At 63.8% G+C, this 25,269-nt stretch overlaps 1 protein-coding gene across 1 annotated transcript; it reads left to right on the top strand.

The window, feature by feature from the left end:
* Nucleotides 1-4,596: 4,596 nt before the first annotated feature.
* On the top strand, nt 4,597-24,754 carry SLC12A5 (solute carrier family 12 member 5). The gene is made up of 26 exons (XM_054392078.1): nt 4,597-4,648; nt 11,389-11,483; nt 11,707-11,838; nt 12,012-12,158; nt 12,750-12,804; nt 13,744-13,874; nt 14,057-14,298; nt 14,375-14,586; nt 16,718-16,885; nt 17,760-17,858; nt 18,010-18,067; nt 18,733-18,907; nt 19,768-19,886; nt 20,171-20,269; nt 20,381-20,500; nt 20,672-20,776; nt 20,868-21,036; nt 21,834-22,029; nt 22,110-22,279; nt 22,371-22,502; nt 22,704-22,811; nt 22,973-23,095; nt 23,175-23,362; nt 23,628-23,642; nt 24,163-24,296; nt 24,663-24,754. Exons 1-26 carry the CDS (start codon nt 4,597-4,599, stop codon nt 24,752-24,754), a joined length of 3,336 nt encoding a protein of 1,111 aa, XP_054248053.1.
* Nucleotides 24,755-25,269: the final 515 nt, after the last annotated feature.

The raw sequence follows: 25,269 nt of genomic DNA, 5'->3' as shown, positions 1-25,269 counted from the left end.
GTGGGTCAGCCAGGGCTGTGGCCATTGCAGGATGCCTGAGGGTCGGGGCAGGATGCAGGGAAGGTGGGGGGAGTGTGCTGGGTGTTGTGGCATGGTGCTGCAGAACCCCCAGACTGCTTCATTTCACACTCTGAGCAGCTCTGTGGGCCCGGGTGCCATCTCCTGGGGGCATGGATGAGGGTGGGGGCCGTGGAGCTGTGTGCTGTGGGGCTTGCTTGGGGTTGAGGATGGTAGGGCTGCCTGCGCTCCACCGGGGAGGGACACCAGATCCTGGGCGGGTGTTTAGTGCCACTTGGCCCTTCCCAGCGTCGCGCGTGGGGCTGGCCGCGGTGCTGGGGTGGGTCACAGAGGCCCTGCGACTAAGGCGGGAGCGGCCGGGGACTGCAGCCCGCCGTACTGCTCGGCGCTGCGGGATCAGCCGGGCTCCGAGAGGCCCCGCTCCCGGCTGGCCCGGTACCGGGCAGGGCACGGGCAGGGGTCGCCGGGGCTGTTCCCGGGGTTCGAGACGAGATGGGACGGGGTGCAGCAGGCGGCGCGGGGCTGGCCGCCGCCAGGGGGCGCTGTCGGGACGGCCAGGCCGGGCCCCGCCCCGCTCTGGAGCCTTTCTCGGGACCCGGCCGCTGCCGCCCCCCGCCGGGGACTCCCCTCAACAGCTGCGGCGTGGGGGTCATCGGGTGGGCATATCCTGAGACCCAGCTGGGCAGATCTGGCCCCTTCATGGGCGCTAGACCACCCTCTCCCGGTCGCTGACAGTGGGGCTGGACCCTCCTTATCCCCCGGGCTGCTGCTCTGGCTCGGGGTGGGCGTTGAGGCACCCGAGGTGTGGAGCCCCCGCGCCATGTCCCGAGGCAGCCAGGCTCGGCGGCAGTCGCCATGGCAACCAACTGGTTAAGGAGCCTTTCTCGTTGTCATGGAAACCGGGCCTGGTGTCATTCCTGCCGGCGACTTCTGATGCTGGGGAGGGCTCAGTTGCTCTCCCAGACCCACCGTGGGGCTGGGGGCCGTGGGCATGGCTGTGGGAGGGCAGCCGTGGTGTGGGCCAACCCTGGGGGGAAGGTAGGCACGGTAGGCACCATGCTGTGGGGCCACTGTCCTGGGCAGCTGGGGTGCATGTGGGGTGCCAGGACCCTCACTCAAGGCACCAGGCACAGAGGGGCACATGCAAAGGGCAAGAGGGGTGGCTCAGGCAGAGGGCCCAGCCTCTTCAGCCCACCACCCCCCTCAAGCTCCCCTAGAATGGAATTGTGCCAGGCATTTGTGGGAGACAGAGTGCTCTTGAGAGTTGTCATTAAAAGCACCAAGGGGCTGCACTATGGAGGGTGTGTGAGATTGCTCCTGGGAGGACTGAGGCAGTTCAAGCCCCAGCTGCTGCCTGCAGCACCTTCCCAAGGCCTTTCTGTGCCACCCAACCCACCACAGAGTGCCAGGGGCTGGGGGTACTTGCACAAGCTGTGCCATGGGCAGCATGTGGCATGTGGGACCCAGGACACCCCAGTGCCTTGGTAAGCTGCACTCCTGTGCCTGACCCTTCTGGGAGCAGCCACTGACGGCTACGCAGCCACTCCTCAGACACTGTCGCTTCTGGCCCTCACTCAGCCCAGTGTGCCAGGGGCACTGCAGCTGGCATGGGGCTGCTTTGGGGCTCCTCGTCTGTGATGCCTGGGAGCAGGGCCTGGTGCAAGGAGGTCATGTCTGTGGCTGCCTGCTGGCGGCAAGACATCTGGGGAGGGCAGCCAGGGACGCTGAGCCAGCTGCATGCAGAGCTGGGCCTTGGTGACGCAGGAGCTCATGTCCTCCTGCACTGCCCCACTGCCATCTTTTGGTGCTTGGCACCTTGGGCAGCTTTATCATCTCATCGTGGCTCTTCTTCTAGGCGCACAGGACACTGTCCTTCTGGATGTCCTGATGGAGCTGGCTGCAGGTGCCAGCTGGTACCCAAGTCACCTCCAGGCTCTGGTTTTGTCCTGGTGTTGGTGGCAGGACCCTGACCTGTTTGGATAGGGACAAGCAAGACTGTTCTGTCCCATTGAGGTGCTGCAGGATGTGCTGCCTGGGGGCTTACGGGGCCTGGGACTGGCAGCACAGAGCTGTGTGGGGCACACTGGGATGGATGCATATCCTCTAGCACGTCCTCAAACCCTTGATCTCACCTCATGCCCTTGAGACCCCCAGCACTGTGAGGAGCACCATGCCAAGCCAAGCCAGGGGCTGTCCTGTGTCAGGGTGTGTGTTGGGCAGGCTACTGGCAGTACCTGAGGTCACTGCAGGGGTGCAGTGTGCTGAGTGACATCTCTGCCATGTGGCCACCCTTGCCTCCTGGGTGGCCTGCTGGCAGGCTGCCTGCTCCCTGCCCTCAGGAGGTTTCCCAGCACCTGCAGCATGTGTCTGACTCCGGGGAGGTTTGACTGCTGCAAGGACAGGACAGGACAGGGCTGTGTGGCAACTGAAAGGGCACCTGCCTGGGGAAGAGCTGCAGAGACACTGCCCTCCACCTCTGCCAGCATGCTGGGTACAGGAGGATCTGAGACATGCATGGGGGATTCTCTGGGGTCTGTGGTGGCACAGGTTGATTTACAAGGATGCTCCATGTTCCAGACAGGCTGTGGCTCCTGGGGATCTCTCACAGCTCAGCAGTCTTCATCCCTGGGCGAGTGTGGAGGCGTTGAGCGGGGAGGGTCCAGCTGTGCCATGCCAACCCCATGGCCTGGCAGAGGAGCTGTGCAGCTCTCCCTCGTCATTCCTGGGCAGCATCTTGTGGTTAAGTGGGGCACTGATGCCATGCCTGGCTCCATGCCAGGATCCTGTCTGCACCCGAACAGCTGATCCCCCTCCTATGCCCAGGGAAGGCTGCCTGCCTCCCTCCATTCCCAGCTCCTCTGCCCATGCCTGTGTCTGCAACCTCAGTACCCTTTTCCTGGCACCCTGGGTGCTGCAGGTACTGCCCAAGCCATGCCAAGTCTCTCTGCTCCTGGCACACTGGGGACAGGGTCAGGTCAGCACTATGTTGGGGTGCCAACCCCCCTTGGTGTGGCTGTGCCCTGGGGACACCCTCAACGTGCCCTGCCACGCTGGTGGGACATTGTGTGTGGGCTGAGGATGCAGTGAACAGCGCAGCCCCTGTGCATGGCTGGCAAATCCCAGCCCCTGAAATGGAGCCATAATCCCAGGATTAGGAGATTAGTGGTCTTTCACGTGCTCCCTTCCCCCATCTGCCTCAGGAAAATCCCTCCTGTGCAAAAATCACCCTCTTGGCCCTCGCCAGCTGGCTGGCCTCTGGCCCCCTGCCCCTTTGCCTGCTCACTGCCTCTGCAGGTGTATGTGTGTGGGGGAGTGTCTCTGCAGAGCCCCCGGGGAGGCAGGCTTTGCCCACTGCATTCTGCCGGCAGCCAGGTTTTGCAGACTTCACGCAAGGGCCAACATCCTGCTTCGGGAGCCAGCCAGGCCCTTGCTCAAGCCCTGACACCGTTTGAGGCCAAGGGATGTGGGAGCAAGGGCATGGGGGCTGGGCAGGGACAGGGGTCTGGGGGCTGAGCAAGGGGAGGGTGGCAGTTCTGAGCTGCCCACAAGCCTGCAGGCTGCCTGGCTCCACTGGTGGTGGAGCCAGGGCTGTGCCAGTTGTGGCTCCTGGGAGATGCGGGTCACGGGGAACCTGGCTGCAGCAGGCAGGGGCAGGGGCTGTTGGTGGGGCGATCCGAGCCTCCTGCCCCGCGGGGCCAGGCCTGAGGAGCCTCCGAGCTTCAGAGCCTCTGGCCTCGGCCCAGGAGAAAGTAAACAATTAATTAATTACAGCCGCTGAGAATTAACGGGCGCTGGCGGGTTTAGGGATTACACCCACTCCGAGGAGGTGCTGGAGCTGCAGCCGGCCCCGGGACCGAGACCCTCCCGGGTTGAGAGGGGCTGCTGGCGGCCCTATGGGGTCATACCCGGGGTTCTGCCCGCTGTCCCCGCCCGAAGCGGAGGAACCTTGCTGCCTGAGGAGGGGTCCTCAGCGTTGCTGGCTCTATCCCTCCCCCCCTCCCCAGGTGCTGCCCCTCGCCCAAAGCCTCACACCCACCCGGAGCTGCCCGGGCAGTCGATTGCCTCGACCCCAGGCCTCGGTGTTCTCCGGCGATGTGTCGGTCCCGCAGGCGCAGGGTCTGCCCCACTTCACACCCTCGAGCCGGGTGGCTGGGGCTGTGCTGGGGCCGGTGCAGGATGCGGGTGCCGGTGTTGGGTGGGGGTGTCGGTGCAGGTACAGGGCCCGGTGAAGGGGCCGGTGTGACGTGCGGGGTGGGGGCCGTCCCGCTTAGCCGGGGCCCGCAGCATTGCCGTGCCCTGGTTCCCCCCGCCCCCTTCACCCCCCCGGCTCCGCGCCCTCCCCCGCCGCTGCTCCCCTCCCCGCCGCGGCGGGGGCAATGCCTCCCGCATACGTGATGAAGCGAGCGGCCGGGCTGCGCTCCGTCGGCAGCAGCGAGCCGTGAGCCCGGGCGCCTCCGCACTGCAGCCCCCTCCCACCGGCGGCGGGGGGCGGCGGGTAGGCGGCGCGGGACGCGGCTGGCTGCGGAGCGGAGCGCGGAGCTCCCGGGCAGCGGCGTGCGGCCGCGAGCAGCCGGCGCCATGCTGAACAACCTGGCCGACTGCGAGGACGGCGACGGCGGCGCCAGCCAAGGTGAGGCACCGGCAAACCGGGCATCGGGACACGGGGATCCGCGGGGACCGGGGTGGCCGCCTCTGCCGGACTGGGATCGGGGCTCGGAGGAGAGACGGCGCGAAGGCGGAGGGTGCTGCGGCCACTGGACCCCGCCGCGGGGCAGACGGGCAGTACCCCTCGACACCGGCTGCTCTCGGTATGTGGACCCCGCGGGGATGCGGCGGGCATTGCGGGGCTGCTCGCGCTCCCGCTGCCGTCGCCTCCGCACTGGCCCGGTCCCGCTCCCGCCGCTGCGGCAGCCCCGGGGAAACGGCTCGGCAGGGTTGGAGCTGCGGCGGGGCCAAGCCGTGCTCGGGGCTTCCCGGGAGGCTCCTCCCGGGCTGGGGTTCTGGGCTGCGCTCCGGGCGATCCTGGCGGGCGCCGGCCCCTGACATCCCCGGGCAGCCCTTACGGCCGTTCCACCGGCCCGTTCCCTCCCGCCCAAGACCCCTTCACGGCTTCCCGCTCCCGGCTGCCACCCCTCTCCCTTCTCCGTCCCCCACCCCTAACTACCCTCTTCCAGCTGCTTTCTCCCTCTGGCTGCTCCCTCCCCATCCCAGCTACCCGCTCCCCATCCGTCCCAATCACCTCCTACCTCCCGCGGCCGCCCCCCAATCTTCCCTGCTGTCGCCCCCCATCTTTGGCTGCCGCCCCCCCATCACTCTCTCCCGTTTTCCTCATCCCCGCTTCCGCCTCCCCCTTTCTTCCCGCTGCCGCCCCCCAGGCTTCCCAATCCTTCCCCGCTGCCCCTCCCCACTCCCGGTCCCGCTGCTGTTCGTGGTGCTGAACCGGCCTCCGGGCCCCGCGCCGGAGCGGGAGGAGTCGCTCGGCCCCGGGGCCGCTGCGCTCTGCAGCGCCGAGCCGAGCACCGCCGTGCCAAGCCGAGCCGTGCCAAGCCGCGCCGATCTGGACCGCTCGGTCCAGCCAGTACCGTTCCGTGCCAGCCCGGTCCAAGCCGTGCCAACCCGTGTCGTGGCGGGCGTGCTGCAGTGCAGACGGGCAGGGCCGGGGCCGCAACTCCCGGGCGGTGGGGCTGCCGGGCCATGGCATCACCCGCGTTTGTGACAGGGCTCTCCCGGGGCACCCACCACCAGCTGACCTGCCACGGAAGGTCCTGGGACCCTGCATCCAGCCCCAACAGCTGGGCCAGCACAGCACCTCTGCTGCAGGTGCTTCTGTCGGGCACAGGGGTTGGCTGGAGGCAGGGACATGCCGCGATGGGCATGAGGGGACCTGCAGGGCCTCTCTGTGTGTCCCAGCCCCTAGCCAGGTCCCCTCGCCAGGTCCCCATTCGGGAGAGGACAGCCGGCCCTATCTGCCGCTGCAGGAGTCCCCAGGTGCCTGCAGTGAGGCACTGAGCAAAGCCACGATGAGGCTTTTGGGGTTTACTCTGCACCACTGACCCGAGGCTGTTTGCTTGTTTATTCAGGGTTCCACTCAAGGTCAGGGCTAACAGGAGCTTTCTGGGCACACCTTGCCGGCCTTGGGGGAGCTGCACTGGCCCCCAGCCGTGCCCTTCCTTGAGCTTTTGCCCTCCTCTTGCCCTCTGCAGTGCCAGCATTCTGCTTGCTGTGTCTGTGATGTGGCAGTGCCAGAGGCAGGGATGCAGGCATCTCTTCCTTGCTGGGGTCTGGCGGGAGGGCTGGACACAGTGCCACTACAGATGGACCAGGCAGGCTGTCATTGGAGCTGGGCCTGGCTAGATGGTGTCCTGTGGGATGGCAGGATGCAGGGCTGGAGGTGACAGGATCCTGGAGGGCTTGGGAGAGCATCTGCTGGAGGGGGACCAGGAGGGCACCCCATACCTATGCTTAAGGTAGCTGCTGTGGGGCAGTGGATTGCTGAGGGTCACACTGAGCTGCCTGCACAGGGTTGGTCTATCTCTGGGGACCATTGGCTGCCCCACAGGGGTGGCAAAGCCATTGTTTGTCAGTGCTCTCTCTTCACCTCAGTTTGCCAGTGCTGCTCTAGCACTGACCATCCAGTTACTTGCTGAGCACAGAGGAGCTTCTGAAGCCCTGGGTGCCATGTAGGCCATTGCTGTCAGAAAGGCCAAACTGTTCCTATTCTGGGGCAGAGAGCAAGAGACTCCTGACAAGGGTTGGAAGGGCTCCATCAAGGGCTGGGCCAGTGGCAGTCCCTCTGGGGAGGTATAGGGAGCAGGGGAGCAGGCAGGGCTGCAGTGTCCAGGCTGGCAGCTTGCACTGCTCTGTTTAGGATATGGAAATGCCAGACGCAGCCCTGCTGCAGGCTGCTGTTCCCATGCTCCAGCCTGGAGACACCCATCTGCCCAGGGAGAGCAGACATGGGCCCAGGAGCTTTGCTGGATCTTGTGTCCATGGCCGTTTCCAAGACAGGGCTCAGGCTGTTGGAGAGTCTGGGAAGCTGTTTAAACACAGCAGCCAAAGCGCCTGTGCTGGAAATCCTGTGCCTGCAGGGCCAGCTGATCAAAGGGAGGATAATCCCCTGGTTAGGAAGGAAGAGGATAGGTCTGAAGTAGCAGTTGTTCCAATTTGGGTCAGGCAGTGAAAGAATCCAGCCCAAAAGGCCACTCAGTGTGCCTGCTGGTTCGACGGGCAGCACAGAGGGAACAGCCCACAACCCTCACCCCAATCCCCTGCTGCAACTGGGAGCCACCTCTGCTGTGCATGCTGCCAGCATGAGCCAGGGCTGCTCCAGCCACCAGGGCTGCTGCTGGACCAGGTGGTTTCTGCTTCAGAAGGGGCTCCATGGCCTCTCCAAGCATCACCTTTCTCAGGGCAGTGGGCAGATTGCTTCACTAAGCAAACAGGAAGCTTGTGTGGAGCAAAGGTGCCAGGGGCCACAAGGGCCCCTTGGTTACCCCCATGTGCCTTAGGCAGCCCCAGCCCAGGGGATGTGTGGCCAAGTCCCCTTGATGGCCAGGGGTGACAGCACAACAGCGTGGCCTCCCCAGTCAGCAGCTCCTGCAGAACAGCGGCAGCTGGGGACATCAGCCAGGGCCACGTGCTCACCCATGTGCTCGCTGGGCTGCTGGGGTCACCCTGGGGTGCCCCTTGCTGCTGGCTGCAGGCAGAGCCCGAGGGAGCAGGAGGAGGCTCCTCGCCAACCGGTGCCATTGAATACTCTGGCAAAAGTCAAGGTGCCCTGTATGCCTTCTGGGGAGCCCCGTGGCGTCCCCAGGCACATGAGCAGCCGCCGCACTGCTGCTGGTCCTGGGGCTGGTGGGATGGTATGGGGGAGACAGTTCTGTGCAGGGGTCCCTGGGCTGTCAGCAACCCTTTGCCAGCACCCACCTGATGGGCTGTGGACCACTCTGGAAGCACAAACAGAGGCACAGGGGCAGTGAGGGGCTGGGGGCTATCCCCACCATGTCCCCCCCTTACCTGATGTTCCTTCCAGCTGGTGCCACAACCCCAGAGCAAATGCTTGCCAGGGAGCTGGTCTGCATGATGTGCCCCGGTGGGGACAGGCTGGCTGCAGCTGAAGCAGCAGCAGCAGCAGCTCTGGTCAATTAGCCCACAGGGGTTTGGCTGCTGAAGCTCCCCAGGCAGTGCTCCGTGCCCTGCACCATGTAACGCGATTAGGGAGGGTTTGGGATAAGGAACATGACGCTTCCCAACCCAATTTAGGGCTGAGTGAAAAGCCATTAGTAGATCAAGCTGTGGCTGTGCTGCAGCCCCAGCACTGGCCCATGGGGAGGATGAGCTCCCAGGAGCACAAGGATGGTCCCTTTGGCTGGGCAGCAGGGTTGTATTTGGGGTGCCCTGGGCAGGCAGGGCTGGTGGTAGCCCCTGCAGAGAGCAGGACAGCACGGTGCCCATAGCAGGGCTGTGGGTTCCTGCCAGCAATCCTGCTGTGAGCCCTTCCAGCTGCTGCAGCAAATTAAAAGGCCGATTCATGTTGAGTGATCCCTGGGGAGGGGGGCAGCTGAGCGCTGGGATCGAAGCCTGGCGTAGCTCAGCTCTGCTCATGCTGCCTCTCCCATGATGGGCTGTGCTGGGGCAGTGGGGCACAGGCAGGCCCACTAGGTGCTGGGGATACCTGGCAATGTCCTGTGTATCCCCATGGCTGGGCAGTGTCGCCCCCTCAGTGCTGCCAGGTAGGGACTGGCTATGGTGGTGGGTGAGTGGACACTGCTTGGTGCCCCTGCCTGCACAGCTCACAAACGCTGTGGCAGCTGCTGGGGAGAGCTGCACCAGCCCCTCTGCGTCAAAATGGTCTCTGTCAGGAGTGGGGAGCAGGAGCATTGTCACCTGGGACCCTGCAGCTCCAGCTCTTAACTCCTGCCAGCCTGCGGGGCTAGGCTAAGGCAGGGCCAGGGATCTCCTGAGCCGTGCCCTGGGGATGCCAGAGCTCTGCAGCCTGCACGTCCCCATGTCCCCACCTCCTGCGAGCCTGAGGCCTCTCCCAATATCAGTCCTCCCGATGACGCCACCAGGAGAGGGGCTTCTGTGCCCTGGGCTAGCCCGGGCGATGAAAGCCCGGGGTCACTGTCCATGAGGTGCCGGGAGGGGACATGTCCCGGGCCGGGGGTTGAGGGACCGCGAGGTTTGAGTGCTGCTGTGGTGCCGAATGAAGTCTGGGCACCCTGGGGCGCTGCCGGTGTCTGTGGTGCGGATCTGGGCAGTGCCAGGCCCTGGAGTCGGGGCGGGCAGGGTCGCAGTGGTGAGGGCCGGGGGTCCGGGGCGCGGGTGCGGGGCCGGCCGCCTGCGCCGTTACATAAGAGCGGGAGCCGAGGCGGCCGTGGCTCGGCGTTGCCATGGAAACCAGCACGGTGATGTCGTCGGCCGGGTATCAGGCGGCGAGGCGAGGCCCCCGCGGGCTCCACTCTCCCGGTGGGGTCTCCGGGCCCCCGCGGCTGTGAGCGCATTCCCCCTGCCAGGCTGCCTGTGTCCCCTGGGCACTGCCTGGAAGCGCTCGGTCTGGATGTGGGGTGTGGGCTCCAGGGACCCCCAGTCCTACACCCTCATGCACCTGTGCTAGGGGTGGGCCCCACTGGCGGCCTGGAGAGTGTTCCTGGTTTGTTGGTTGTGTCATGTCCATGCATTTCCTGGAGCTGGTGGGTGCCACAGTGGGCAGGTGGGTGCCAGCCCATGCTGCTGTTACCTAATGAGTGCTGGGTGCAGAGATTTTAGACCAAACCCGGAGCAAGGAGCACGATGGCTCCATGCTGAAAACCCACCATGCACCCTTAGGTGGAGCACACAAGGCATGGCACCTACTGAGGGTGCAGCACACGGTGCCAGGTGCGTGCTCAAGGGGGCTCTGGAGTAAGGCTGGTTGAACCCTGGGACAGAGTGTCCTGGTGGTGCCACAGCCATTCCTGTGCAGAGGTTTGGCTGTGCCATCAGGGACACTGCTGCGCCACACCAGAGGAGTGAGGGGACTGGCAGGAGGTGGGGGCCAGCCCACAGGTCGGTCTCACCTGCGGTGCTCAGGGCTTCACCTCTTGGTCAGCCAGGAGTGCTGTGTCTGCCAGGGAAACTGCAGATGGTGAATCACCACCACACACAGCCAAACCTGCTCCCAGGATCCCAAACATGAGTCAACTGGCAGGAGGCAGGTGGCCTTCCAAGGGCTGGGCTGCTCCCAGTGCTTGAGGTCTGTCCTGGGGCTGCCGGTGTGCAGGTGGCTGCACTGCCCTGGCCCATGGGTGGCCCTGGTGCTGTCTCTGCACCCTGGGTTCTCCCAGACTCGGGATGTAGGGCAGGTGGAAGGGATGGCTCTTGCCCTGGCCCGTGGTGTGGAGTACCTCTGTGACCCAGCTCATGCAGACAGCCTGCTCAGTGATGCTGCTGTCACAGTGCAATGGCCCTGATGGTGGGGCCACGTTGGTGGGGATGGGTGTGTGATGGGGAGTCCCTCTCCTCCTGCCCAGGGCCAGGCAGGAACCAGGTTTCCCTGTGCCGCTCAGTTCAGCACTATGTCCTCCGTCTCTTCAGCCCTGTTCCACCTGAACCCCCTCTCCTCTGGGCCTCCGTTCAGGGCTGCGCCGCTCCGGCAGTACCTACGTCCTCACTGCCGCTCCATTTCCAGCCTGATTTATTTCTGCTGCTCTGCAGCTCGGCTGTTTTCCTCCCTGTTAAGCCCGCGCCGGCTTTCTTTTGCACGGGGTTGTCAATGCAGCAAGCAGCCGCAGCCCTGTCCCAGCAGCTCTGCGGGCTCTGCACTGCTGCAGGGGGCTTTGCTGCTCTGGGCAGACCCTCTTCTACCTGCTGACACCCCTGGACACCTCTTGGTTGCGTGGCACAGGCGGTAAGGCCATGGCCCCTGCTGCTGTGGTGCGTGTCGGGGAGCGGGACCAGACATCCGTCTGCTTGCCCTGCTCCAGGCACCGTGCCGGGACTGTCCCCCTCCGCGGTGACCGGCTGAGCAGCCAGCCAGATCCTGCCCCTGCCGACGCAGCACTGCGGGCAGCCCTGGCACGCTCACCTGCGGGTGCCCCATGCCGTGAGTTATTGCTGCCAGCCGTTCTGCCGGGGGGGTTCCCCCTGGATCCACACTGCTTGCCTCACTGCGTGGATGCACTCCGGCGGGCCCGTGTGCCAACACGGCCAGGTAGGGCACCGTGTGACTCCTGGCCCCTTCCCCTATGTAGTGTGAGAGTTGACACCAGCAGCTGGGACACGGGCTGCCACGGTGCCCATGGCGGCTCTCCCGTGGGAGCTAGGATGCGAATGTGACCCCCCTCGCAGAGAGGCTGGGGCTGCCTGGCTGACCTGGTGACATCTCTGCAGGCGATGGCAATCCCAAGGAGAGCAGCCCCTTCATCAACAGCACGGACCTGGAAAAGGGCAAGGAGTACGATGGCAAAAACATGGCCCTCTTTGAGGTAGGGCATGTGGGTGGCAGGGCAGGGACGGTCCCTGGGGAGGGGGTTGAACTGGGCAGCTGACCCAACACACCCTGGGCACTGGGACATGCTGAAGCCCCAGGTCAGGGTCTCCCAGCTGCCACCACTGTGGAGGGGTGTCATCTGGCAAAGTCTCTGGGTCCCAGGGCTGGCTGGGATCCCGTGAGACTGTTCTCACATCTTGGGGCTCTGCTCTGTGCAGGAGGAGATGGACACCAGTCCCATGGTCTCGTCCCTGCTGAGTGGACTGGCCAACTACACCAACCTGCCACAGGGCAGCCGGGAGCATGAGGAGGCTGAGAATAATGACGGGGGCAAGAAGAAACCGGTGCAGGTGAGGGACACAGGAGGGACACAGCCCTCTCTCCAGGCGCTGCCCCAGAGACAGCTGGGTCCCTCAGCCACTGCTGGGGATTGGTCCCTGTCTGTGTGGCAGGAGGAGCAGGACCCCTTGCTCCTTTGCCAGCAAGGCCTGTGAACCCTGATGGCTGCCCTCTCCTTTGGCAGGCCCCACGGATGGGAACCTTCATGGGTGTCTACCTGCCCTGCCTCCAGAACATCTTTGGGGTCATTCTCTTCCTGCGCCTCACCTGGGTGGTGGGAATTGCTGGCATCATGGAGTCCTTCTGCATGGTCTTCCTCTGCTGCTCCTGCGTGAGTGATGAACCCCTGCGGACCTTGTCTGGGGCCTGGGGGTCACCAGCTGGGCTGGCCAGGCTGTGGAAAGGTGCACTGGCTGCCAGGCCACCCTGTCCTGCCAGGCCACCCTGTCCTGCTCCTGCCCCTTCCTCTGCCCCACTTTGAGCAAGGAGAGACATTCGGCTTCCCAAAGCAGTCAGCAGCACAACGGTGCACAAATGATGATCCATATTGAAGCTGGTGCATGGGAGCGAGGTGGTGGGAGAGTCTCCTGCCCATGCCATGCTGCAGTGACCCACCTGCCCAGGACAGTGACCCCAGGGCAGAAGCCGGGGGTGCTGAATGCAGGCAGTGTCCTTGGGAGCCTGGGAACCCTCAACTCCTTGCAGCATTGCTGGGCCTTCCAACCCCTTCCTGCCTATCCCTCCCTCCTTTCATCCCTCCCTCCATCTCTGTCACAGGCATCCCAGCCCTGTGGTGTGTCTCAAAGCAGTCTGAGGAGCCCCATGTCCCGATGTGACCCCAATGTCTCCTCCCACTCCCTGCCCCTCTGCCCCAGTGAGGAGGGAGCACTGCGTGGTGCCCATGTGGTTTTTCTTCCCACAGACAATGCTGACAGCCATCTCCATGAGTGCGATTGCCACCAACGGCGTGGTGCCAGGTAGGACCCTGACCATATCTGTGCGTGTGCTGGGGTCAGGAGGAGCTGGCTTCCTGTGGGTTGGGCACTCAGGTGGCAAAGGGCTTTTCCCAGAGATCATCCTCAAGGCTGCCTTGCTCCCTGGGCTGTGCCAGCTGAGCTCTGTGGCTGCCCATTGGCGTGGATGCTGCTGTCAGCAGCTCCCTGGCATCTGCCACCAGCCTGCATGAATTGCCATGGCTGGGGAGTGTGGAGCCGGAGCCACCACCCCTCCCCAGAGCCGTGAGGTGCAGATGGCAGTGACAGCCGCCAGCCACGGCTCCACCCTCTGTCAGACTTCGGAGGCTGCGGGGAAGTCAGGGAGACCTGCTGGCAGGAGGATGGGTGTGCCGGGCACTGTGGGTTGGGCAGAGGGGCAGCCACTCCCATGGCCACTCCAAGCTGTGCCAGATATGAGGATGATGCCATGTATGGTCCCTGCCCATGGGGAGGCACGGGGGGGGGGGGTGGCCTTGTGGGTGACCCTGGCCTGCCTCTCCCAGAGCATGCCCAGCCCCATAGCCTGAGTGATCTGTGCCAGCCCGGCTGGGCACTGCACTGACAGCCCCAGCACAGGGTGTAATTAAAGCCATTCGTCATCGTGCTGCTGCAGTGGGACCATCGATCCCGGCAGCCTAGCTCTAAGGGCTCCTCTGGGAGGATGGAGCAGGGTGTGGCCTATGTCCCTGGGCCTGTCTGGTGTCCCAGGGGACACAGGTCCCTGAAGCCATCACACCTGGCTGCTGAGCTCCCAGGCAATGGCTCTGCCAGCATATTGCTCCTGCTGCTCCAGGGCCCTGGGGACAATGTCCTGCTCTGTCCTGGAGCAGGGTCCCGGGCTGCCCTGGCTCCATCCTGCCCTGGCAGGGCTGTGGGTGCCACTGGGGTTTGGCTGGGGCCCATCTTTGCTCTTTCTGGCAGCTGGTGGCTCCTACTACATGATCTCACGCTCCCTGGGACCTGAGTTTGGTGGGGCTGTGGGGCTCTGCTTCTACCTGGGCACCACCTTTGCCGGCGCCATGTACATCCTGGGCACCATTGAAATCTTGCTGGTATGTGCCTGATGCTTTCCCAGGTGCCATGCCAGGGGTTCAGGTCCTGGCAGGGCAGCTCTGCCCTCACCTGCTGTGCTTCCTACTCTTGAAGCTTTGAAGTGGGGCTGAGGGACCCTTTCCCAGAGGTGCCCTCTCTATGGGCACCACCGCTGGGTGGTGATGCTGTGACTCTCTCCCAGGCCTACATCTTCCCAGCCATGGCCATCTTCAAGGCAGAGGATGCCAGCGGGGAGGCGGCTGCCATGCTCAACAACATGCGCGTGTACGGCACCTGCGTGCTGACCTGCATGGCCACCGTGGTGTTCGTGGGGGTCAAGTATGTCAACAAGTTTGCCCTGGTCTTCCTGGGCTGTGTCATCCTCTCCATCCTTGCCATCTATGCTGGCGTCATCAAGTCAGCCTTCGACCCGCCCAGCTTCCCGTGAGTTCGGTGTCCGGAGGGGCTGCGGTGGGGCCAAGGGTGCAGACCCAGACTCTGAGCGCCTGCTCCCCACCAGGATCTGCCTCCTGGGCAACAGGACCCTCTCACGCCATGGCTTTGACCTCTGCACTAAGATGGTGGTGGAAGGGAATGAGACGGTGGGCTCCAAGCTCTGGGAGCTTTTCTGCACCTCCCGCTTCCTGAATGCCACCTGTGATGAGTACTTCACCATGAACAACGTGACCGAGATCGAGGGCATCCCTGGTGCTGCCAGTGGCCTCATCCAAGGTGGGCACAGCACTGGGGTGTAGGAGTTGGGGTGGAGGAATATAAATGGAGAAGCAAGGACACAGGAATGGGGACGGAGGCAAAGGGATGGAGGTGTAGGACAAGCCCCAGGGGAACTGTGTTGGGTTAGTGGCTGTGCCTGCTAGGCAGCACTGCTGGCAGGGTTGGCAGAGGGGCTGGCTCCATGTGGGACCATTGTGTGGTTGGGCAGCCATTCTCTTGGGCATGCCTGGCAGATGTTGTGGATGTGGTGGGTAGTGCTGTGTCCAGGAGTGGTGGCATGTGGGTGATACCTGACATAGGCTGCTCTGCCCATTGGGTGCACCCTGGGCAGCAGGATGAGATTCTTGCACCAGGCGACCCAGCTGTGCACTGCCGCTGCCGTAACATGGTCTGTACCAGCCAGGCTGCAGCAAGATGGCTCTGAAGGAGTCTCGAAGGCTGGGGAGGAATAAATCCTCCTTCTGCTTCCTCTTGGCCTTGGGAGAAGCTGGTATTGATCTGAGGTTTTGCAAGGAGCGATTGTCCCTTGGGGACACTTTGCTGCTGTGGCCGCAGCCGTGCTGGGAGAGTGGCCAGGGCCGCAGGAACGCTCCTGGGTTTGTGGGGAGGAGCCACTCCTGACCTGCTTTTCTCGAGCTGCTGATACATTCACCAGGCACTCACACTCCACGGTGGGTGGCAGAGGCCAATGCTCAGGGCCACACTCAGGGGGCGTTTGCAGACCCTTGCTTGGCAAAGCCCTGCTGGCAGGACCTGCTCTGGGTGCACCCAGGTGGGTGTTGGGGTTTGCAGAACTGTGACCAGGATCAGCCCTTCACCAATGCTGCAGCCAGGCCCGGAATTGCCCGGCAGGTGTCACAGTGGTGGCTGTGCTGACCGTGCAGCATGTTGGGGGTGTGCAGTGAGCTTAGTGCAGTGAGATGAAGTGGCTTCATCTTTGGTGGGTCCCATGGGACAGGGCCGGAGCTGGGGTGCCTGGGAACAGCTGCACTCGCCTTGGGACAGCTCTTGCTGTGTCACCACCTGGTGCCAGGATGGCTGTGGGGTAGTTTCAGCCTGTCCTTCTCACAGCAGCTGCGTGGACCCAGGCGCAGGAGCTCAGACATTGCTGAGTGCCCAGGGCTGGGGCTGCCAGGCTGTGCCACAGTGATGTGGTGGAGTGCAGTTGCTGGGTGTTGGGAGGTCTCAATGCCATCCTGTACCGAGGTCTCATGAGCCAGATAAAGGGTCTCTGTCTGCTGGGTACAGCCAACTTCTGCTGGAGACAGCCCTGCTGGGGAGCAGATGCAGAACCCCCTGCCCAGCCTGGCCAGTCTTGGTCAGCACAATCAACAGCAAATGCTCCCACATCTGATGTGTGCAGGGCAAAGCTAGGATGTAGCTCTGGGACAATAGGTAGCCACAATGACCAGGCTGGCAGTGTCTCAGGATGGAGCGTCACCACGTGGCCCTGGCAGAGGTGTCTGGGACTGGCTGTGCCCCTGGCACTGCATCATGCCTTTGCAGAGGGACAAGGCAGGAAGGGCTCTGTGTGTGTGTGAGCTGCCAGCCTCATCTGTCACCCTGGAGCAGCCAGGGGAGGTGATGCAGCTGGGGAGGGGTGCTTGGGGCTGGTCCTGTTGGGCCCTCTGCTTTGGAGCCTTTTGCAGTGCCATGCTGAAGGCTGCTGGCTGCTCTGTGCTGTGCCCGAGTGCTGGCTGCTTTCTGCTGCTCCAGTTTTCCACCACGGTCTGTGGCCAAGGCAGCACAGGGAGGGACACTAAGCCTGTTACATCAGCCCTGTGCTGGTAATCCCATCAAAAACATTATCAAGTTACTTTGACACGATCCACTTTCCTTAAACCTGTGTTGATCAGCATTAATTATATTACCCTCTTAATTATTTGCTGCTGCGATCCCCTGTCAGCTGCCCCAGTATCTTGCAGGGACAATGCCAACGTCAGGATGCCCACCTGTGCTGCCTAGGCTGCACACCCATGCCAACCTGGGGACCGTTGCTTGCCCAGTGGGTGCCCAGCGGCTGCCCTCATGCTGCATCCCTTTGGGCTATGGTGCAGGCAGGTGCTGTGCTGGCTGCAGGTTGCTCTTGGGCACCACCAGCTCAGACGGGCATCCTGCCTCCTTGCAGAGAACCTCTGGAGCTCGTATCTGACCAAGGGCGTGATCGTGGAGAAGAGGGGGCTGCCCTCCGTGAGCCCCCCCGACACACCGGTGGACATGGACCAGCCTTATGTCTTCAGCGACATGACCTCCTACTTCACCCTGCTCGTTGGCATCTACTTCCCCTCGGTCACAGGTGGGAGCTGCCCCTGGTCTCGCTTGCGTGCTGTGGGCACTGGCTGGCACACGTGCCACCGGGCACACTCTCGGTGAGCCCCACGTGTGCCTGCCCCCTGTGCCGGGTGCTGGGTGCCGGATGTGGGGTGCGGGGTGTGGGGGTGGCTGGCAGCCTGCACCTCCCACGCAGCCTCCCGCGCTCCAGATCTGGCGGTGCCGCTCCGTGCTGTGCTGACGTCCCCTGTGGTATTTATAGTTCCCGGGGGCGGCGGGGCCCCCCCGCCCCAGGCCCGTTGCAGAGCTGCCACAGGTGCAGCTGCCGGGTCCCACCTGCAGCTCCACCGGTGCCAGGGCTGGTGGGACCCCCGGCGCTGTCCCAGGTGACTCTGGCAGGCAGGCAGAGGCTGCAGTAGTGCATGGCACACAGGCCCTGCCACCATCCTGCCCAGTGCCACAATCACCCTGGGCCATTGCCACAACAGGAACATAAGTTGTCCTTTGGGCTGTGCCACGTCTGCTGGTGCCAGCCGTGTCGCAGTCTGGTCTCCTGCCTTCCCAGAGCAGCACTGAGGCTAGACCCTGCCGCTGCTGCAGTCACCATATCCCTGTTTGAGCTAATTAAGGGCTAATGAGAAAAGTCACTTAAGAGTATTTTGAACCTAATCCTTGAGTGGCCTCAGACTGTGGCTTGAGGAAGATGGAGGGATTGGGCTGGGGGCCCTGAGCTACAGCAGTGTCTGCTCTGCTGCCAGCTGTGAGCCCACTCTTCATCCTGGTACACCGCTGAGCTAGTGCCCTATCCCAGACAGGGCTTGTGCAGTGCCCTACATGAGCCATACTGCCAGCAAGGGCCGTGGGTCTGCCCATTGTGGCACCATCCCCTCTTTCCCCAGGCATCATGGCTGGCTCCAACCGCTCTGGAGACCTGCGAGATGCCCAGAAGTCTATCCCCACAGGCACCATCCTGGCCATTGCCACCACCTCTGCAGTCTGTATCCTTCAGGACTTGCCTGCCAGGCTGAGGGGGGTTGGGCTCACTGTGCCACACTGGGCTGGGACAGGGCTTGTGGTGCTCTGCTGACAGAGGGACAGGTGGGCAGATGGTGCTTTGTGTCTTCTCCTCTCTCCTTGACCACCTGGCAGATATCAGCTCCGTGGTTCTCTTCGGGGCGTGCATCGAGGGGGTTGTCCTGCGTGATAAGTGAGTGTCCTGGGGCCGTGTGAGGCAGGGACAGAGGAGCCTGGCAGCCCCCCCGGGAGCAGCCCCCTGGAATGGGCTGGGGCAGGGATGGGGCCTGCAGCCAGGGTCCATGGGTGTCTCAGGATGAGAGTGCTGGGGTGGGTGGGTTCTCAGGCAGGGCTGTAACAGGCACTGGGAGCCTGTGTGTTCCCTGAGCGTGTTCTGCTGCAGATCTGCAGCCCCCCAGCTCCAGGGCTGCAGGCAGCGCTTGTTTGTCAACAGGCAGAGCTGCCTGCGCCGCCTGTGCCGCATATCTGGGGCACCCTGCTCACCACACACGGCAGGTGACACTTCTGGGTCGCCAGCACCAACACAAACAGACCCAGCTGCATGCAGCCCAAGTCGGCCTCCTCCTGGCACAGGGGATGGGGTCCTCCATCCCACCTCCTCCCTTTGCCCCCCACCATAGTCACTGGCAGGGGGAACCTTCCTCCCTTGCTCACCTCCTGTATGGGGTGGAGGCCATCGGGAGCTGGGGCAGGGCCCTTTCCTGGTCCTTTCCTGTCCCCCCCACAGCAGTGTCCCTTGGTGGCTGGTCCTGTGGGGGCTGGTTGTGCCACTGCAGTGCTGGCCCTCTAGGGCTTTAGCCTGGGGATGGAGCCGTGGGTGATGCTGGTGCCCCACAGGTTTGGTGAAGCTGTCAACGGGAACCTGGTGGTCGGCACCCTGGCATGGCCGTCCCCATGGGTCATTGTCATCGGCTCCTTCTTCTCCACATGTGGGGCTGGACTGCAGAGCCTCACTGGAGCCCCCCGCCTCCTGCAAGCCATCTCCAGGGATGGGATCGTGCCTTTCCTCAGGGTAGGAACCCCCGAGCCTGGCACTGCCAGCCCCAACTGACCACTGCAGCCACACCTCTCACCAGCATGGGAGACTGGTGGGCACCTGTGCTGCCCAAGCTGCCAGCCTGCCTGTTCTGCCCTCTTCCCACTGGCACCGGTACTGGCACTGGTACTGGCACCGGTGCGGCAGTGGGAGGCTATGGGGGGCTTGGCTGCGGTGTCGGTGGGAGAGTGCCGGGAAAGGTCAGGCTGCCCTCCCCCCGCTGCCGTGCTGTTCGTGTTTCCCCCGCTGCTCTCTGCAGACGCGTTCTCACAACCTCAGCTCCAAATCCAACCCGACAGCTCCCCCCCAGGGAAGTGCGAGCTAATTTTGTCTTCCTCCTTCACCCCGCCAGCTCCAGCTCCCGCTCGCTCCTGCCTCACCGCTCTCTAATGCGTCCGGACACGTGCCCCTGGCCCCCTCCCTTGTGCCCAGACCCACCCCCATGGCTCCGCGGCCACAGCTGGAGCCGCTCTGCACCGGCAGCGTCTGTTCCCAGCGTGGGGTGGTTGCAGCCAAGCTGAGCTGGGACCTGTCCCTGGGTGGGGATCCTGGGGGGACAGAGGATGCTCTGAGTGCAGGGGGCCATGGGGTCTGTTGGGAGCGGGGCAGGACCATCAGTGGGTGCCAGTCCCCATCAGCCTTGGGGGTCGCTTCCCTGGCACTGGTTGTGTGGCACTGCTTGCACAGCCCCGCTGCACCTGGTCCCTGGTCACAACCAGGGCTGGGTGCATGCGGGGGTCTAGCCTTGTTGGGCTGTGCCAAGGACCCTCACCCAGGGCTGTACGGTGGGGTCATCAGAGAGCCTTAACTCACCCCTCTTGTCCTCCCACTGCCAGGTTTTTGGGCATGGCAAAGCCAACGGAGAGCCAACGTGGGCCCTGCTGCTCACAGCCTGCATCTGCGAGATCGGGATCCTGATCGCCTCCCTGGATGAGGTGGCTCCCATCCTCTCCATGTAGGCAGCATGCTCTGTCCACCTGCACCTTCGTGAGCGGCTGCTGGGCCCATGCCCCTTGCCCTGGTCTCTGCTCCTTGGGGAGGGGGGATGCCCCTGACCCCCACCTGGGAAGAGGGAGCCCAGGGCCCCTCCTTTGTCTGGTGTCTGGACCTGGTGGCTCTGTGAACCCAGCTCCCCTTCTGTTGGCGGGTGACCTTGGGGCTGGGCAGTGCCACAGGTCTGGGCTGAAGGCCTGGTCTTTCCTGGCACACCTGGCTCAGCCCTGTACCTCTCTCCTACAGGTTCTTCCTCATGTGCTACATGTTTGTCAACCTGGCATGCGCTGTACAGACGCTGCTGCGGACACCTAACTGGCGCCCACGCTTCCGCTACTACCACTGGTGAGCTGGGCTGGGTATCAGCAGGGCACAGTGTCCTGTCACTCCCTGCTGGGCTACCCCAGGCCCTGCAAGGCCTCTGGCACTGCTGTAACAGCACACTGCTCTTGGCAGGACCCTGTCCTTCCTGGGCATGAGCCTCTGCCTGGCGCTGATGTTCATCTGCTCCTGGTACTACGCACTGGTGGCCATGCTGATTGCTGGCCTCATCTACAAATACATCGAGTACCGTGGGTAAGGGTGGCCAGGGTGCTGCAGACCCGGGCTAGTGCTCACAGCCCCCCTTGGCCCCTTGCTATGGGCTGCTTGCCCTGGGGTGCTCCAGGGTGCCAACATGGTGCTCAGCAGCCAGAGCCCCATGTGCGCATCCCATGAGCATCCCTTATGTGGTGCCTGTTCCCTCAGGGCAGAGAAGGAGTGGGGTGATGGCATCCGTGGGCTGTCCCTGAGCGCTGCCCGCTATGCCCTGCTGCGGCTGGAGGAGGGACCTCCCCACACCAAGAACTGGAGGTGAGGCCAGGGACCAGGGGCCTGGGGGACCAGTGGTCACTGGTGGGAGATGGCTGGGGTGCAGGCACTGACTGCTGGACTCTCCTTCCAGGCCACAGCTGCTGGTGCTGGTCCGCGGGGACCAGGAGCAGAACGTGGTGCACCCGCAGCTCCTGTCCTTCACATCGCAGCTCAAGGCTGGCAAGGGACTCACCATTGTGGCCTCTGTGCTGGAAGGGACATTTCTGGACAACCACCCACAGGCACAGAGGGCAGAGGAGGTGAGAGCTGCCCATGCCATTTGGGGCTCTGGCTGTAGGTGCTCACAGCTGTCCCTGGGAGCCCAGAAGCATTGCACCCCTATGGCCAGACCTGGCCATGAGAGTGCTGGGGTGGCTCTGGGAAGAGCCCAGAGACCTCACATTTCACCAGTACTCGGGGCACCACGGGGATCTCCAGACTCCTGCATGCTTCCTCAGACACCAGGGATAGCAGCATCAGCTGAGCACTGGTCCCAGTCTTGGTCAGCTGCTGCAGGGCTTGACAAGGCATGGCACAGCACCTCGCGGCACGGCACAGTGTCATGCTTGGCCAGGGCCTCCTGTGCTGCTGGGCTGAGCAGCCTCTCAGTTGCCCCACTGCTCTCACAGCCCCCATGGCCCCAGTGCCAGGCAGAGTGGGAGATGGGACCTTTCCCCACTGGAAGGAGAGCCCTCCCCACCCCTCTGCCGCCACAGCAGCCAGTGGCACATTAATGAGATTAATGCCTCGGCAGCAAACAGCTTCTCCCCCGTGCAGACATTGTAATTTCTCTGAGTAAATAACTCTAATTGCCGCTGCGCTGCCCGTCAGAGCCCTGGCACAGGGACACCCTCCGCTCGGCACGGCACAGAGCCGTGTGCCAGCTCCACTCACCACTGAGCCTCACCCCTTGCAGCCTGGAGCCACCTGGAGTCTGCTGTGGGGCATGGAGTCCTGGGCACCCCATGCAGCCAGACCCTGCTCCCCACACCCAGGTGCCACTGCCAGGGTGTCCCCATGCCCTGTGGCCTCTGACCCCCCCTCTCTTTGCCCACAGTCCATCCGCCGCCTGATGGAAGCAGAGAAGGTGAAGGGCTTCTGCCAGGTGGTGATCTCCTCCAACCTGCGTGACGGCATGTCCCACCTCATCCAGTCCAGCGGGCTGGGTGGGCTGCAGCACAACACCGTGCTGGTGGGCTGGCCCCGCAGCTGGCGCCAGAAGGAGGACCACCAGACCTGGAGGAACTTCATCGGTAGGCACCTTGGAGGGCAGGTGCTGCCGGGCTGGGGGTGCTGCGAGCCGCCTTGGCTGACGTGGCCCTTCCCCTCCCAGAGCTGGTGCGAGAGACCACAGCCGGGCACCTGGCCTTGCTGGTGGCCAAGAATGTCGCCATGTTCCCGGGCAACCAGGAGCGGTTCTCAGAGGGCCACATCGATGTCTGGTGGATTGTCCATGACGGGGGGATGCTCATGCTGCTGCCCTTCCTCCTGCGGCACCACAAGGTAGCTCAGGCCCCACAGCGTGGGGCAGGGGTCTGTGGCTGGGGCTGTCTCCATTGGGCCGTGCCCATGCCCACGCCTCCCTTCTACGCAGGTCTGGCGCAAGTGCAAGATGCGGATCTTCACGGTGGCACAGATGGACGACAACAGCATCCAGATGAAGAAGGACCTGACCACATTCCTGTACCACCTGCGCATCACTGCAGAGGTGGAGGTGGTGGAGATGGTGAGCACTGGGATGAGGCAGGTGCCACAGTCTGGAGTGCTGTGTGTGTGAGCAAGCCCAGACAGTCCCTGCCATGGGGGCACACAGCACCATGGGGATGCTTAGATCCATGGAGACAGGCAGGGCCAGACAGGGAGCTGTGGGTGCAGTTCCCCCTGCCCCACGGATCCTCCTGTACCGCCCCTCCCCTCCCCCTGGCAGCACGAGAGCGACATCTCTGCCTACACCTACGAGAAGACTCTGGTGATGGAGCAGCGCTCACAGATCCTCAAGCAAATGCACCTCACCAAGAACGAGCGGGAGCGGGAGGTGAGCGCAGGACAGGCTGGCTGGGATCCAGTCCCCCTGCTGGCAGTGCCCCCACAGCTCCCTGTGTGTCCTGTGGGGAGCCACGGCTGTGGGCTGGGGGCTGCGTGGCCAAGCCCTCGCTCCTCTGCCCCACTGCCCTGGCTGACCCCTGACTCATACAGATCCAGAGCATCACGGATGAGTCCCGCGGCTCCATCCGGCGCAAGAACCCGGCCAACACACGCCTGCGCCTGAATGTCCCTGAGGAGCAGGTGGGAGATGGCGAAGAGAAGCCGGAGGAGGAGGTGAGGAGCTGCACCAGGATCGGTCTGGGTGTGTGGCTGGCCCTGGCCCTTGCCCACTGCCTCCCTCTCCTCTCTGCAGGTCCAGCTGATCCACGACAAAAATGCCACCACCTTCTCCAGCAGCTCCCAGTCTCCTGGTGATGAGGTGGAGACAGCCCCTGAGAAGGTCCATCTCACCTGGACCAAGGAGAAGTCTGTTGCAGAGAAGAACAAGAGCAAGAGCCCTGTCAGCCCTGAGGGCATCAAGGACTTCTTCAACATGAAGCCGTATGGCCCTGCCTACTGCCACCCTTTCCCACCCATGCCCCATATCCCTGGCCACCCCTGCCTGCCCCAGCAGCACCAGCTCTGTCCCTGCTCCAAGGAGGAGTCTGGGTGTCCTGAGCTCAGCCCTGTGGAGGGGTGGGCGGGGTGGGAGTGGGGTGTGTCCCTGTGGCAGTATGTGCTGTGGGGGCTTGGGGTGTACAATCTGGCACTCACCTTTTCCCTCTCTCTCTCTCTCTTCCTCCCGGCCTCGCTGTGCTCCTGGCAGGGAATGGGAGAACCTGTAAGTCTGGGTTTGGCTGAGTTGGGGGTCCTGGCCGGGGAGTGGGTCACTGCTCATGGAGTGGCACAGCCAGGGCCAGTGGGGCTGCCCTCATGCATGAGGGTGGCTCAGTGGCTGCTGGCATTGGTGTGAGACAACTGACTGCGGGGGGGGGCATGTGGGGGTCATGGCTGCCAGCCCCTGTGCAGACTCGGTGCTGTGTAGTACCCATGCAGTGTGCCCTATGAGGTTGCTGGCAGCTTCCTGCAAACCTGGGCTTGGGCATACGTTGTGGTGGCACTGCTGGCTGTTCCTGCGCCCTCCCACACAGCTTGGCCCCAAGCAGCTGCAGTTTGACACTGCCTGTGGGCATAGTACAGGGCCCCACAGCTCATGGCCACCAGTGCAGACTCGTAGCACCAGCAGGTGTGCCCAGCAAAGCTTTCTGCACCTCAAGCTCATGCCACAGTCCCTCTGTTATGGTGTGGGGCCAGAGGCTGACAGTGCCCAGCCCTGTGCCCACACCTGCAATCACTCCCAGGAACCAGTCCAACGTGAGGAGGATGCACACGGCTGTGAAGCTCAATGAAGTGATTGTGAAGAAGTCCCAGGATGCCAAGCTGGTCCTGCTGAACATGCCAGGGCCTCCCCGCAACAGGAAAGGGGATGAGAACTGTATCCTTCCTGCAGGGCGACTGCCTTGGCGCTGGCACCAAGACACTTTGCTGCAGGGAGAGCTGCGGGGGCCGTGACTCCCACCACAGCTGGTGGATCTTGTGAGCGAGTGCCAAGGGGGAGAGGTCTAGCACCAGACCCCAGACTACCCCGCACCCCTCCTGCCCCTGGTGGGGTCTGACAGCTGTCATTGGCAGTAGTCTGCCTGTCAGGCAGAGCTGACACACATGGGGGTCACTAGAGACACTAGCTCTGGGGTGAGGTTTTTGGTTGGCTTGACTCCCCAGACATGGGGCTGGGCAGGGATGGTACCAGGGCTGTTCCCACACTCCGCTGTGGCGTTGGCCCTCCTTGACGGCCGTGCAGACATGGAGTTCCTGGAGGTGCTGACAGAGCACCTGGACCGAGTGCTCCTGGTGCGTGGTGGGGGCCGGGAGGTCATCACCATCTACTCCTGAAACTCGGCGTGCGAGAGAGGTTTGTGTGCACGCTGAGCGCCCCCACCCCTTGCACCGTGGCTGGAGGGAGGAGGGAATTGCCGGGCGGCAGCCGGTGCGCAGAAACTTCACCTGGCTTCGGCCGTGCCCCTGACCTCTCCATGCGAACTGCAGCACCAGATCTTCCGGGAGCATCCAGCACCAGAGCAGCTGTTCCTCATTGCAACATCACAGCACTGCTGTCCTTGTTTGTACATAAATACAGACAGAGTACCGCGGACTGCGCGCCAGCGCCGCCACCGCCGCCCGGCCCCAGCACCGCCGCCCGCGGGCCCTGGCCAGGCAGGATGTGGCTGTGCTGAGATGGGCACTGGGTCCTGCCGTGCCGCTGCCCCTGCACGGAGCTTGGCTGGACGTGCCCGTGCCCTGTGCCCGCCCACTGCCCGTGCCCTGCCTCCCCGCTGAGGCACAGGGAGAAGACAGAGGCCACCAGCACGACTTTCCTCGCCGGATGCTCCTCTCCCCACCTCTGGCAG

The sequence above is a fragment of the Indicator indicator genome, chromosome 24, assembly GCF_027791375.1.
Source record: "Indicator indicator isolate 239-I01 chromosome 24, UM_Iind_1.1, whole genome shotgun sequence".
NCBI classification, from domain to species: Eukaryota; Metazoa; Chordata; class Aves; order Piciformes; family Indicatoridae; genus Indicator; species Indicator indicator.
Note: the sequence above shows the minus strand (reverse complement) of the source record. Positions and strands in the feature narration are given on the sequence as shown.

Coding starts and splice junctions, on each gene's coding strand:
- SLC12A5 (XM_054392078.1), top strand. CDS start 4,597: ATGCTGAACAACCTGGCCGACTGCGAGGACGGCGACGGCGGCGCCAGC. Junction 4,649..11,388: donor CGACGGCGGCGCCAGCCAAG/GTGAGGCACCGG, acceptor ACATCTCTGCAG/GCGATGGCAATCCCAAGGAG. Junction 13,875..14,056: donor GCACCATTGAAATCTTGCTG/GTATGTGCCTGA, acceptor ACTCTCTCCCAG/GCCTACATCTTCCCAGCCAT.